The following is a 15,860-nucleotide window of genomic DNA, read 5'->3' as shown; positions in this document are numbered from 1 at the left end:
CACTAACCTATGAACTATATACCTTGGTTAGGACATTGCAAAAATGAAAGTGGTTCACGTTTACATAATATTTAATGAAAGAAAAGAAGAAAACGTAACGAACATTAAGAAATTTGTTCGGCACTTGCTTACATATGCTGAGTAATCAATATCAAGAGTCCAAAATCAAGACCATGGTTGTTTACTTCTTTACAAGACAATAGTTTTTGCTATATTTGAACTGTTCATTTGTTTTGATTATATTTTATTACTTTGTGAGGGGTATATATAACAGATTGGGGATACAACTCAACTCAAACAGCACTATGGCATACAAATCTGCGCAACCCCACTTTACTCAGTCGTTTGAGGACGACGGTGAAACGCCTATGTTCGTCGTTGAAAGAAATGATGATTACAAAATATATTCAATGCGATATTCTCATTATTGAAGAATCTATGTGAGCTATTGAGTTTTTCAAATATTGCCATTGCATTTTGGTGATTTGTATTCCATCACTAGTCCCTTCTTCATCTTTGAATAATCGTATATCTATTAAAACGTCTCCATCCGACTGACATATTCTTAAGTAGACCTCATCACTGAGTGGATATTTGTCGACATATGAACATTTTGGAGGTACAGTACCCGCAACGTTATTTTTTACAAGATAAACGATAGGATAGGATTCACGCACGATAGGATAGAATTAACGCACGATAGAACAGTATACACGCACGAAAGGATAGGATTAACGCACGATAGAACAGTATACATGCACGATATGATAGGATTGATACACGATAGGAAAGGATAAACGATGTTCATAATAAACGTATAATCGCTTTACACGATCTTTACGAACAAACTGATATGGGAGAATTTGAGAAAGAACACGTACAAATAAAGATTTACGTGAAATTTCTCTTTCGTAACAATTGCCGAGTTGTTAATCATCGATGCATCATTTATAGAATTCATAAAAATGACCAGCTAATTTTTTAAAACTAATTATGAGCTTTAATGATTAATAATTTCTCTGAATTGTTAAAATTGTTTTCATTACCGAACACCCTAGCCGATCGCCGCGAATATTTCAGTCCGAGATTCATCACTCGGAAAACAGCGGGTTTAATTATATAAATCCAACTCTTGTTTAAAGTAAATATAAATAAGTACAGTTCTTTCTGTATAAGAAAATGATGCATTAAAAACGAATTATTACAGACAAGTTCAATAAATATTTACGCAGATACACATGCCGCGTACGATTTGTTACCATTGTTTTCATTACCACACACCCTAGCCGAGAACATTTCAGCCTGAACTTTAATATCACACGGAAAATAACGGGTTCAATTAAAATACAACTCGGGTTTTAATTAATATAAATTATATCATATTTACTTTTGTTTCTGTAAAATATGATGAAAAATACCCTGCGTACGATTTAATATATTCGATATACAAGTAAATATGTTACCTTGTTCCTAAAAACTTCGTTTTCCATTTTCAATGTTAATAGATATGAGTTACATGTAATATCGGTTAATTTTGATCTAAAAAATTTATATATCAGTATCATGACGGAATGTTGGATAGGATTTTACAATTCTTGTTCGATAAATATCGGTATACGGCGCACTGAACGAGTTGCAACTTACTAATAAAGTTACTTGCTTATGAGAAGGCACGAAACGATTAACACGATAGGATAAACGGAAGAATTGTTGAAATTAAACGATAAACCTGATAGGATTCACGCACGATAGGATAGGATTCACGCACGATAGAACAGTATACACGCACGATAGGATAGCATTAACGCACGATAGAACAGTATACACGCACGATACGATAAGATTGATACACGATACGATAGGATAGGATTGTAAAAAATAACGTTGCGGGTACTGTATATATGTAGAAATCACACACTTCCACTGAATGCAATCGCTTGTTAAAAGCTCTCTTGTGTTTCGCTTTTCCTCTAACAGTACTGTATTCACGCATAAAAGTATAATAACGATAGTTGAAATTACGAAGAGAAAAATGAAATTCAGTTTATGTTTCTTCAAGGACTTTTTGCAATCATCGTCACAGTTTGCCTCTAATAAATTGGAAACAATGCTCACACTTTCCATTTTTTGTTAAATTCTAGTCAGTGCCCTGATATTTTCAAATGGAATGAATAAATTAAATGTAATGTCCTACTTATATAATGATGATATTAAGAATTTATCAATGGGAAATTCTGGAATCATTAAATTCCCAAGCTTTCTGTAAGATATAGTGGGTGATTTTTAAACCTTCTGCTTATTATCATATGGGTGGAGTCAGATCTTGAGCCTTCTGTAAGAACATAAGTAAACGAATTTGAGCCTTAACTTTATATGCATATTTGGTATATATTTAACAATACAGTGGGTAGGGATAGTCTCCAAGCCTTCTGCTATATTTACATATTTGGTAGACTTATATAGTGGAATGGGTGGATCTATATGGGTGAAGTCAGATCTTGAGCTTTCTGTTAGCACATAAGTAAATGAATTTGAGCCTTACCTTTATTTGCATATTTGGTATATATTTAGCTACATTTGGTAGAATTATAGAGTGGAATGGGTGGATCTAAAGTGACAGTGGGCAGGGATAGTCTCAAGCCTTCTGCTATATTTACATATTTGGTAGACTTATAGAGTGGAATGGGTGGCTCTTATGAGTGACAGTGGGTAGGGATAGTCTCCAAGCCTTCTGCTAGTAGTAATAGCGACCATACAGGGGGTAGAGAACAAAAGACCTTTTGTTCTGAGAACAATAGAAATGGTAATTGGATACCCTGGGGGGACTGAACCATGACCGAAATGGGGTCACCCTAGATCTATTGTCCTGTGAACAATGGGGGGTATTCCCTATTGTTAGACGAGGGGGGTATTTAACAATGAGACGGGTGAAAGGATGACCTTGACTATGGTTAGACGAAGAGGGGTATTTAACAATGGGTTATGATTTTTGGTGTCAAGGTAAAAGTCTTATTGTTCATTATTGTTACGGTGATGACTTTGACGTCATGAAAATTGGTGATGCATACAGAATGTATATAAGCAAGAATCATTAAATGCATCTTAGTATATTAAATGTATTAATTGCCTTAGATATAAGTCTGATGTAATGCATTAAAAAAATGATAACAAAATTTACAATGAATGGACGAGTAGAAATTGATCATGGTATCATGTCGCATACGTGCGAAGGGCAATCACTCTACTATCTTTCCAGTACACCGATAAACAATAAACGACACAGTTACAGGATAAGTCCTGTACGACCTGACACAGTGTGCGTCTGACCCAAGTTGACCTAGAATGATCTCATACAATAGAAAAAAGTGATGATAGGAACATTTTTTTTTTGTATATATAATGGTATTTATGTTTATAGCAAACTCTTAAATCTTACGGCACAACTGACACCCTTGAAAAGCGTATTTTATTTTAAATTACCACTTTGATCGACCTTAGAATAATGAGTAACCTATCACACACAAATTACCATTCGTTTGGCTTCAGTAAATATGATTGCGTGGTGCAGACTTTTAGGCACCCTCTCCAATCCTGTTAACAATAAGATTCATTTTTACAAAAAATCTGATTACACTCTGATACAAAATAGATGTCATTTTATCATGCGCTCTTTAAGAATTTGACCCGAAATATATACTTTAAACTTTACACCTGTAAACAGATGTTTAGTACATGTCTGACAAGTACAATTTGTGGCTAAAAGTTTTTAGACTAAATAATGAAAAAAATAAAACAATGTTTTAACACTTTTAATAAATGATCTTTGAAAAAAACCAAATGAAACTGAAATTATGTGATTTTCGTGTCTTCTGAAATCACAAATAATGACCCAAGTCTAGATTTGCGCCGACTTTCACCATCGGTTTCGCTCAGTAATGATCCAAGGCTAGATCAACTTCCGTAATTGCATTCAATCAGTTCTTGGTCTAATGAATAAGAAAAAATATATGAAGTTAGGGTAGACATTAGAATTCAAATACACACACTTGATCATAAAACAGAAAGAAATCATAAAGAACAAAAATATATTTACATATATAAAATTCAAACAGAGTAAAAAGAAATAGAAGTGGTTTTACCTCTTAGCAGGACGGAGGTGGTATCTCCCACCACCCCTGGCTGGTGGTGGTGGTGGGGGCCCTGAACGAGCAGTAGGCTGGGGTGTCCTCTCTGTTTGCACTGTTGCAAGTGCTTGGCGAGGTGGTGCTGACGGTGGTGGAGGTGGAGGCATACTCCTCGGCCTCACCCCCATCTCAATCTATGTATGAAAGAAAGACATAATATAAAGCTATAATACAAATAATTTAGTTGCAAGTTACTTTACATAAAAAAGTATATTTAATGTGGCACATGGTAAAGAACTAAAGATAGATAAAATACTAATATAAAACATTACTTACTTCCTCTTTGGGATGGGTGTTGTCCCTCATCCTCCTGGCGGTGAGGCGACGTCTGCAACAGTGATACATACACTTCAACCCCCACCCCAGGAGGAGGAGGAGGACCAAACACAGGGTCCCCATACTGAACTCAAATGCTGAAAAAAAAACCCAAAGAAATTAGATCTTCTTCATTCTGGTTTAACTGAATTTAAGACAGACTGTATTTAAATTATATCAAAACAGTTTTTGTAAATTGAGTAACTCAGTTACTTACATGCACAAGACATTCAGCAACAGGAATTAGTATATCAAGTAGAAAAAGAAAAACAATTATGGAAGAAATGAAATTAAAGAATAAAGTAATGAATTGAAGCAAATTGTGCTAATTGTGCAAACTGAATTCTTGCTCAGGTTAAAGTGTACAAAAAAAAAAAACAAAAAAAAAAAAAAATTAAATCCAAGTTTCATTTGGTTTTTTGCATTTCATGCCTCTTAAAGATTTTTTTTTCTCAAAAATTATATCATTGGTATCATTTAGTATTTCATTATAATTTTCCCCAATTACATTCATTGGAAAAACATTTGGAAGAGTTAAGTGATGTTTTTTTTTTAATTTTTTGACAGTAAATAAAACAACACAGGAAAATAAATATGGGAAGAATTAATAAGCTAAAAACAAATAGACATATTTACTTTGATTATTGGAAGAGATAGTGTCTCCAGAGGTGGAAGTCTGGTCACTAGCCTGAGTAGTGAGGGGTGTGGTGGTATGTAACCTATTCTGAGTAGTGAGGGGGGTGGTGATATGTAACCTATTCTGAGTAGTGAGGGGGTGGTGATATGTGTCCTAGTCTGAGTAGTGAGGGGGGTGGTGGTATGTGTCCTAGTCTGAGTAGTGAGGGGGGGGGGGGGGGGGGGGGTGGTGGTATGTGTCCTAGTCTGGGTAGTGAGGGGGGTGTTGGTATGTGTCCTAGTCTGAGTAGTGAGGGGGGTGGTGGTATGTGTCCTAGTCTGAGTAGTGAGGTGGGTGGTGGTATGTGTCCTAGTCTGAGTAGTGAGGGGGATGGTGGTATGTAACCTATTCTGAGTAGTGAGGGGGGTGGTGATATGTAACCTATTCTGAGTAGTGAGGGGGATGGTGGTATGTAACCTATTCTGAGTAGTGAGGGGGATGGTGGTATGTAACCTATTCTGAGTAGTGAGGGGGGTGGTGTTATGTAACCTATTCTGAGTAGTGAGGGGGGTGGTGTTATGTAACCTATTCTGAGTAGTGAGGGTGGTGATATTATGTGTCCTAGCCTGAGTTCTGAGGGGGATGGTTGTGGGTAACCTATCATGATATGTCAGGGGGGTAGTTGTGGGTGTCCTAAGCTGAGTAATGAGGGATGTGAATACTTGTGCCCTACCCCGAGTAGTGAGGGTAATAGATGTGTGTGTCCTAGTCTGAGTACTGAGGGGAAAGGATGCGTGTACAGTAGACCGAGTAGTAACGGTATTGGGGGAATGTTCACGAGACTGGGAAAAGATTGATGGCTGTGTATTGCTAGGGATGGATGCTTGAGTATGTAACGGAGTGGTAGTTTTTGGGGTGGATGTAAATTGTCGTGTCCGTTTAATGACGAACGTTGCGCCTGTTGAGGTTGAACGGTGCGAACTCGTATCTACAGTAAATGAATAACTAGAAAACATAAACAGGAACAAAATTCCAAAATAACAATAAAAAAAAACAAGGAAACAAACATGATAAGGAAAAAAAGGAATCAGGACAACACAACACTAACTGAACAATCAATGACTTACAATCATTCGTTTCCCCATGCATCATAACGGTTGGTGTTACTTCTGAAAAAAAATCATAAATATTTCAATAAAAATAACGTTATTATATCATTGTATTGAACACTTGCAAATAATGCAACCATTATGTACCTGATGGACAGATTGGTTCGCCGTTGATGATTTTACAAGACATTGCGGTCGCGAAATGAAATGTGAGATCACGAGTCACGCACACATTCCTTTGTAGCCAGCAGTATTTTACAAGGTAGCGATTGGTTGAAAGTATGTAAAACTGACAGGAGGGGGGGGGGGGGGGGGGGGGGGGGGGGTTTCCCACAAGACGGTACTTCTTATGTTTAGAGAAAGATAGAAAAGATAGATAGAAAGGATTAATTTATATGAGGCAATCCCCACCCCATAAAAAGAAATGGAAATTGAAAAATTTTTAAAATCACATAGTAAAATTATCGCAAATATGCCTCGCCCCCCCCCCCCCGGCAAACACAATTATCCTTCGGACTCCCCCCCCCCCCCCCCCGGAAAAAAATTATGGATCCGCGCATGTGACAGAATGATTTGTTAACAAAAGATTACCTGAACAGTGTAGGACGGGTGAATCTGTATCCAGCATCACAATTGCCCGTATGTTATTCTCCAAACAAAAATGTACAAAATTTTTAATGGAAGCACATGGACCCTTAATTAAAAGTTGTCCGATGGGTTCACTGGAAATATTTATTTTCACATTACACTGTACAGTTACAACTTGAGTCTGGGTCGGACAAACAATTTCACCACTGCAAAGCGAACCTAAGGCACTAGGCTGACAAAAATTACATACCGCTGATATGTTTCCGATTAGAAGAGCACAAATTATAAAACAATACATTTTGAAAGAAAAATACAAAAATTAGCGGTTTAAGTTGTTATCTGAATGGATTGAATGTAAATAATTTGTATGTGTATGATTTTACTTAAATATCACACAAAATCTTTGTTTAACTGATTAGAGTTGACACCAATAATGAGAAAACTGGAACATTTCATTCTGTGACCCGCATAGCTATGTAGTGTGATGTCAGGTTACCCTGATCACCTTTTAAAGTGATGATGTATCGCTAAAGGTCGTTACTCATTTTTGATGGAAAATTTTAAATTCAATTGGAATACTCTCTTTTTGACGAAAAAGTAAATGCTTCATTCCATTTTGCGTTTTAAGTATGTACTATAAGGGAATCAAAGAGGGTACACGTAATGGAGGGTGGGGGATGTCCTTAACTTACCAATGATATACGTCCAAAAAATCACATGTTTTCGGCGTATAAAAACGAGACAACACCCTAAAGTTGTGATTTTTACCTCCTAATATGAACAAGTATGTTTTACTTTAAGTGTTGATGTATTTTTATGTCAATACAGTACAGTCAAATGCATTTTTTAAATATTTTTTTTATCTTTAAAGAAGGTGCATCTGCGATGAAATCCGACATATCATCCGGGATTTGTCCCGGATAATATCCTTACTAGGAGATATTCTGTGTCCGTGAGTGTTTGAATTGTTTATTGATTTGGGAAATTACCTAACACAGGTCCGATAGATATGATTTTTATGTATTCATTTTTTTTTCTTAAAGAATGGAGGAGCTTTCTGAAAAGCGGAAAGCAAGGTATGTTTGGTTTTTGTTTTTTTGTTTTTTTTTAATTTGTCCCCACTTGAAATAAGAATTTTATTTTACATTTATTTCAGCACCCCTCTGACGTAAGTTAAACATCGCTTTAAAACTCATTTATGGCACTAATACACACACATGCGTAGAATCATGCTTTATATAGTGTATTCATAAATATATATGTTTAATTTTCAGTACACCAGATAAACGCCCCCGGGGTCTAGGGTTAGTAAATAGTTATGAAACTTACAAATACATTGAATTAAAAAACGAATATGTAATGTTAGAAAATGTATACTTTAATTTTTTTTTTTTTTACATTTCTTTTAGACTTCTACCAAATGCGCCAAGAAAGCTAATGTTAGTATCATAATATTTACATATAACATGTTTTTTTTTGTGTTTTACTCAAACATTACTAGAGTAAATTTTCAATGAGTTAAATTTATGATTTATTTATTCACTTTCAAGTACCCACGAAGAGGTCATCACTATAAGTGATGAGTAAGTAAAGATCTTTGACATTTCTGTTCACAATTTTCTTTAAACCCCTCCCCCTTCCGATATCCCTTATATTTATGCATATTAATTTTTCTGTTCAAGTTCTACATCGTTGGAAGTGGATGAGTTGGATTTAAGTAAAAGGTTCGTATTTTTATCTTTAACACGAATTACAAATTTTTATGTAAATTTTATGGACGTTTTACTGTCATATTAATGAAATCCTTTGCTTTAAGAACACGAAATATATATTTGTATAAATGCTGACATTATACTTATATATTGCTGTAAACCTTTTTTGTAGCCTGACCTCGACCTGTTTTAATGTACGTGTTTTCTTCTTTGTTTTCGTATACGAATTTTTAATTATTTGAATTTATGATTTAGATTAAAACTTGATATTTTATCTTTTAAAAACTAAATGTGCTTTCCCCATTTTCTTGCAGCAAGGAAACTGAGGTTTTTGCAAATGCCACGTGAGTACAATTTTATATCATCATTTCATTAACTTCATTAGACAATTTTGGAGAGGACGTTTTAGCCAGCGCCTTTCTGCTGTACATTTATACTAATACATAATACAATGCTGTTTAATTTGACTTGACTCCTTTTCTTCCACAGCATGGACTCCACGCCTGCGGACGTAAAGTCCCCGACCTCTGAGCGTTAGCCAGCCGGGGGTCCATTAGGAGACAAGAACATTAGGTAATTAAGGCTACGCCTTAATTACAGTAGACTTTGTAAGTACATTTTTTTTAAAATGAGAAATGCAATAGATGGAAATATTTTAAAAGTAAAAATGTGCTATTGATTATACAGAAATAAATTATTAAAATATTTCTTTTCTTTTCAGCACCGACCAGGGTAAACAACAACCGACCCAAGTCTCCGATGTTTCTTGTTCTTCTAAATGAAATAAAAACATGTTAAAACGAAATGAAAAGTTTTGTTGTAAATAATACATCAAAGGGAAAAGAGTGGTTTATTTTTACGTAAAAAGTACACAAAACGAAGATTAGATTAAATAAAATATTAAATTGTGGATTAGCAATTATAAACCTGAATATAATTATGATTTGATTTGATTTAATATTTTTTTTTTATCTAATCTTTGTTGGAGGTACTTATGATTGAATAGAATGTTATAAGAGCTCCATGAAAACGTACGCGTCAAATTGTTAAATTGCCATATAGTTAAATCCAAAGAACACTTAGGTATTCCGTCGGAACGAGTAGGCCTGCCTTTTCCTTTTTTGCGTCTGTCTAGAGTTTTTTTTATAAGTTGTTTTTCTCTCTTTTTCTGGACACGTCTTTTCCCTTTGGGGGTTCGAAGAATGACTGAGGCGTTTCTGTTGAAATTTCTTGTTTATAGGTTTTTGGAGAGGCATATTAGGTTCGTCGTTACGCATGGTTTCTTTTAAATTTGATTGTGCTCTTTCTCGCTCGGCGGCAACGGAGGTAACTTGTTGAAGTGTCTCCGAGGTCGTTGATGCGTAATGGAATTCTATAGGGTCGCTCAAAAACCACATTGTTGTTGTTTTTCAATACAATTCTTCTCAATACTGGTTTTTGACTTCCTCCCACAATGCTGTCGTCGCACACAGAACAATAGACAAAGATCTCCTGATCAGTTGTCTTTATCAGTTTCGAATTTCTAAATTCAGTCAGTTCCACTGTCCAGTCCCCTTTCATAGGTAGGGGTCGGGATAAGCGTACACGAAAGTCTTGTGGTTTATTATCGGAATGAACAGTACTACTGTCCGTGAACTTTGCGTTTGCGTAAAATCTTACAATTCTTCAGACTGTCTTTTCGTCTTTTAAGACTTTCTGCAGTTCGGTGGCATAAAATGTACCTTGAATCGGATCATCTGCTAGGTCTTTTAATTTATAAAAAGGAATGCCTTGAGACACAAATCGAATCACAAACACTTCTTCAGTGTTGGTTTGGTCATAATCCCGCTGAAAGAGATGTCATAATTGCGTAATTCGCACTTGGTCACCCAGTTTAAAGATATATGGTAAGCGCTTTTTCATCTTGGAAGATTTCTTCAGGGGAAGATGTCGTTTTTCTTTTTTCTGTCGAACCAGATAAGCATCTAACCTCACCTCATCTTCGTTCTCTCTGTATAAAAAAGGTAGAGTAAGAGAACGACACTATTGTAAGACACTGTGTAGAATGAATACCTGAGTGTAGTAAGAATCATTTTAAAATGAAGAGGGCTAAACGTCGCGAAAAAAATCATTGTGGTGTTTCTTAAGTTTTACCTGCTGTATAAATTACTGTTTTAAAATTCAAATGTTAAAATGAACACGATTGATATAATTTTTAAAGTGTTTTTTTTTTGTTAAAACAGAAATAGTTGATTAGTGTAATAGCCAAGTAAAGATGGAGGAAGCCGCGCCTAAAGTCCCTGAAGAACCAAAAGACTGGGATGCAGAGATTGTCGCAGACCCACAACCCTCAGGTCGGTTCCACCTGATCAATTGGGAACTGGTTTCGTGATTAATACCGTATATTAGCTTGAGAAGAGATAGAGAGAGGAGAGAAGGGGGTTAAGAAGAAAGAAAAAAAAATAGACTATGTCTATATTTTAAAAGCCAACAAACGTTTTAACAGCTACCAAATTTTTCGAAAAGTTGCCTTCTTTTACATTGATGGTGTTCTCAAACGTTGATAAGTATTATATCTTACCAAAGGTATGGTTTCATTTTATTATCCCTGAAATCTCATATTTTTTTTTTTAAAAATTGTATCTAAGGATTCTTACACGAATCACAAAATTTTTGAAAAAAAACACGCTGTGCCCGTGAGTATCATACTTTTATTATGGATTTTTGGAAATTACACGCATCTAGTTAGTTGCATTTGATTTTTGAATTTTTTTTATTTTTGTTTTTAGTGTTGAACAATTAGAAAATGAGAGGCGAACGAGGTATTTAATCATTATTTTAAACGTAGTTTGGTTATCTCGATGAGATTTGTTGTTATACAATAATCTCCTCCTAAAAATAATATTGATTTTTTTTTTACATTACCTTACAGTACATCTTTGAAGTAAGTTAATATTGCTTTGTAGTAATTCAAATTAGCAAAAGAAGAATCTTTAAAATCAAACAAATTTTTTATCTTTAATATACACACCGATAGACGTACATGTATTTATATAAATTTATTTATAGCACACCAAAGAGACCAAGGGAAATGGGGTCAGTAACTCAAACATGATTTAATCTGATCTTACAACAGAGTTATATCAAGCAAGTTTTGTTATATTTTGTATTGATTTTTTTCCAGAGAGCCGCCTAACACCCCTGTGCGAAACCCGTTAGTATCGTACACATCTACGTTTTATTGCAATTTTTTAAAAAAATAATTACTGCCGTAATATTTGAATTTGTTTGTACTGATATTTTTTGTTTGTTTTATTTCAGAAGAGAAATTACCTCAATAAGTGACGAGTCAGTAAAAATATCTTTATTTTTATCATAAGAAAACAAAAAGTTCGGATCTCCATTCTGAAAAAAGTTCAATGACTTATAAATCAAAGCTATCGTATCATTCTGTTACTTATTATTATATTTCTTTATTTTTTAGTTCCACTTTTGAGGAGTTTGTGAAGTTTAAGAACTGAAGCAGGTTTGTTATTTTATTTAATCTTGGTATAATTTTTTGGCGACGTAAAATTTACGCATTCATATTATATATATACTCTAAAAAACCTTTTTTACAGCATGTATGAAGATGAGAGTAAAAGTGGTCCCGGACCGGTTCATGAAGGGGCCAATGAAATGTAAGTTCAGTTTTTATTAACTTAAGAGAACTTTTAAAATGAAATTTAAAATCAAAACTATTTTTTTTAACTCTGATCTAAAAAACACAAAAATCCTTTTTTTTTTTTTTAGTGTGGAGGAAAATAACCAGGAGAGTAAGCATGTTTCTTCATGCATGGAAGTGACGTAAGTAAATTTAAAAAAAAAAATCATCTTGGTGTGGGTAATAATAATAATTTAAATGTAAAAGAACAAGTTAGTTTCCACTTCTTTTGATATTTTTCAATTACATGATTTTATTATTTTTTTTTTACAGTTCCACCCAGCCAAAAGAAAATTAAATGTACTTTTTTTTAAAGCTGAATAAATGTTAAAATATACTTGAAGGGTTTTGTTGTGACTTCGACACCAAAATGAGAAGAGAACTTGATTTTTTTTTTTCAAATGCAGGTTAAAATCCTTTGTTAACAATAAAGAAAAAGTGTTAATTCAGTTTCCGTTTAAACAATGATCATAAATATCAAATGTTAATAAGGAGAACTCTTTGAAATAGATCTAACCCTTCTACATTGTTTTACGCCAAATTGATTTTTTTTTATTTATCATGATGGAAAATTTTATTGGATAAGTTATTATTTAAATTATAAGAAAAATGAAAAATCGACTATTTAATAACGATCATCTGCAATCTTCTTTTTTGCACGAATTTCAATTTTGACCTTTTTTTTTAGTTCTGGGCGTCTGCAATGTGTGTATACATATCACTTTTCAGCGAAATATTTATGAAAACAAGATTTATTTTTCATGATGAATAAATAATAATTATTTTTTACATAATTTTTTTTAAATTTTAATTGTTTTGTCGACGAAACAATTTTTTGACCATATACAATAGTCTAAATATTCACAATGACAACAAAACATAACATTCACTAGTCTTTTTCAAATATATTTTTAAACACAATAAGGAGAGAACAATTAAAATCTCCACGACGACATAACGTTTCTTACGCATAAATACACATATCCAGTAATATTTCTACGTATACCTTTCTGTAAACATAGTTATGAAATACAAATCAATAATTTTGCAATGAGTTTTTGAACAGCGAGGACTCTCAATTTGAGGGAAAGTTTAAAGATGTTTCAGTGTGGATATTGTCATTTAATTTAAGATTTTAATAGTATGGAAAATCACGAAAATACACACGCGTTCGAAAATAAATTAATCCACGATAAGTAAGATTTCATTTTTTTAAATATTTGAGTGAAAAAAAAATACAAAAAAATTAATAATTCTATCGTTAATTTTTCTTAAAAATCTTAATTTATTTTATGAATTCCCAAGTAATATTAAAAAGTTCTTCATGTTAATTATTATGAAAAAAAACAAATTTACATAAAATATTATCGTGATCTTTATATATTTTTTTAACGACGTGATTGGGCAAAGGGAGGTAATACAAATCAGTAAATGGTTATAATATTGCCAATCATTACAGAGTTTTACTCTTGTTTTTTTTTAATCGCGTAAAACAAACAACGTAGTTATCGTAGAACAAACAGCACTTGTTTAAATTTTTGAGTGTCTGTAAGGGTTATGCGATTATTCTTTTAGAACTCGGAAAACAAAGAAAACATATTTATATAAATTTTGAAACGTGCATTATAGAATTTACATTTCATAAATCCATCGTCGGTGAACCCCCCCCCCCCCCCCCCAAAAAAAAAAAAAAAACAACAACAACAACAACCAAAAAACCAAATGCCTTCCTGGTTGTCAATGAATTACGATCTATATTACTGTTGAGAAATGATGATTGGAATGAAAAGATCTATCATGTATCCCTATTTGGTCCGTTCCTGTCGACAATTTGAAACATAAGGCGCGCTGTTTGTGTTTAAATTAAAAAAAAATAGAGCATTGTCATTGTATGGTGACCCGTTTCAATTAAAAATACATTATTTGATCCTTTTTTTTTAAATGGTAACATGCCTTCTACAATTGAAAAAAACTCTTTTAGAAAGAATGGTATGGTGACTCGTTCGGGATAAAATAAAGAAAAATCCTGAAATTAATTGCGATTTTAAATGTTTTATTCATATTTAAATGTTTCATTATTAAAACATAGGGTAATGCACGATGGCATTTGTAGGGAAATGAGTATACATGGCGTGCAATGTTATGATTATTTGGGACAGGTGCCGACCGAGAATCAGGGGCCCCGAACACAACGGGGTATTGTATTGAGGGGACAAAAGAAAGTATGCGCCAGTGACCATTTGACTGAGTAAGGGGAAGGACACCTGAGCGTAGTTACTCTATTACAAAGATTATTTTTGGTAGAGTAAGGACACGGTGCTGTGAATGAAAATGGAGTAGATAGAATATACGAGTGAAGTAAAAAATAGTGAATGAAAAGTGTCCTTTTAAATAGAAAATGAATTAAGGGGAAGGAGACTTGTTTGAACACCTGTTAAAAAAAGGGTAGAGTAAGATAACAACCCTATTGTTAGACACTGTGTAGAATAAATACCTGAGTGTAGCAAGAATCATTTTAAAATAAAGATAGCTAAACGTCGCGAAAAAAATCCATTGTGGTGTTTCTTAAGTTTTCCCGGCTGTATAAATTACTGTTTTAAGAATACAAATGTTAAAATGAACACAATTGAACTACTTTTTTAAACTATTTTTTGTGGTTAAAACAGAAATAGTTGATTAGAGTAATAGCCAAATTATGATGAAGGAAGCCGCGCCTAAAGTCCCTGAAGAACCAGAAGACTGGGATGCAAAGATTGTCGCAGACCCACAACCCTCAGGTCAGTTCCACCTGATCAATGGGGAACTGGTTTACGCGATTAATGCCGTATATTAGCCTGAGAAGAGATAGAGAGAGCAGAGAAGGGGGTTAAGAAGAAAGAAAAAAACAGACCTATGTCTATATTCTTAAAAGCCAACAAACGTTTTAACATCCACCAAATTTTTCGAAAAGTTGCCCTCTTTTACATTAATGGTGTTCTGAAATGTTGATTAATATTTATTTTTCTTACCAAAGGTATCGTTTCATTTTTATTTATCCCTTATATCATATTTAAAAAAAAAAATAAAAAAAATTGTATCTATGGAATAACTGAAAGGATTTGAATACGACACAATGGGTAAGAGAGGATTTTTTAAATTACCATTAACTTTATAATTTTATAGGCATCTATGGCTTCTTTGATTATTTCCAATGGTCCCACGGTAGCAACCTCACCATATCTGTTCTGTTGCAATGTCTTCTCGTGCTAGACAAAATTCCGGACACATTGTATTTGCAAATGGACAATTGTCCTGGACAGAATAAAAACCGGTAATTTTACACAACACCAGAGTAAATGAAATGACAATTTATTTTATTTATTTCGTCTGATTTTATTCACACTATCATATGTTAATTACTAAAATTATGTTTAGACATATACTTGGATTCCTCTGTTGGTTGGTGGAGATTGGCGTATTCAAAAAAATCAAAGTTTCATTCCTCATGGTCGGACACACGCATGAGGATATAGATCAAGTATTCTCCAGGTACAATCAACCTCGAAGGAAATTGCGCAAATTTTGTAACAAGGAACTTTATGTTTAGAAATCGATTTATGAAATATTCTTCGTTAATTAAGAGATAAATTGGGATTGACGAGATTCGACTGCAAT

At 33.7% G+C, this 15,860-nt stretch overlaps 1 protein-coding gene and 2 long non-coding RNA genes across 3 annotated transcripts; 2 read left to right on the top strand and 1 right to left on the bottom strand.

The window, feature by feature from the left end:
• Nucleotides 1-3,793: 3,793 nt before the first annotated feature.
• LOC117685156 (disintegrin and metalloproteinase domain-containing protein 29) lies at nt 3,794-4,807 on the bottom strand. Its single transcript, XM_066080113.1, has 3 exons — nt 4,461-4,807; nt 4,140-4,318; nt 3,794-3,986 (listed from the first exon to the last, which is right to left on the bottom strand). The coding sequence occupies exons 1-3, from the start codon at nt 4,581-4,583 to the stop codon at nt 3,971-3,973; spliced, it is 318 nt and encodes a 105-aa protein (XP_065936185.1). The 5' UTR covers nt 4,584-4,807; the 3' UTR covers nt 3,794-3,970.
• Nucleotides 4,808-8,838: 4,031 nt separating this feature from the next.
• LOC136274050 (uncharacterized) lies at nt 8,839-9,326 on the top strand. The gene is made up of 3 exons (XR_010712324.1): nt 8,839-8,868; nt 9,014-9,132; nt 9,246-9,326. It is a non-coding gene; the product is annotated as an uncharacterized lncRNA (long non-coding RNA).
• A 1,942-nt stretch (nt 9,327-11,268) lies between these two features.
• LOC105330844 (uncharacterized) lies at nt 11,269-12,547 on the top strand. The gene is made up of 4 exons (XR_010712323.1): nt 11,269-12,029; nt 12,124-12,183; nt 12,296-12,349; nt 12,480-12,547. It is a non-coding gene; the product is annotated as an uncharacterized lncRNA (long non-coding RNA).
• The last annotated feature ends 3,313 nt before the right edge of the window (nt 12,548-15,860 follow it).

This window comes from Magallana gigas, chromosome 1 (genome assembly GCF_963853765.1).
Source record: "Magallana gigas chromosome 1, xbMagGiga1.1, whole genome shotgun sequence".
Lineage (NCBI taxonomy): Eukaryota > Metazoa > Mollusca > Bivalvia > Ostreida > Ostreidae > Magallana > Magallana gigas.
This window is presented reverse-complemented; position numbering and strand designations above follow the sequence as displayed.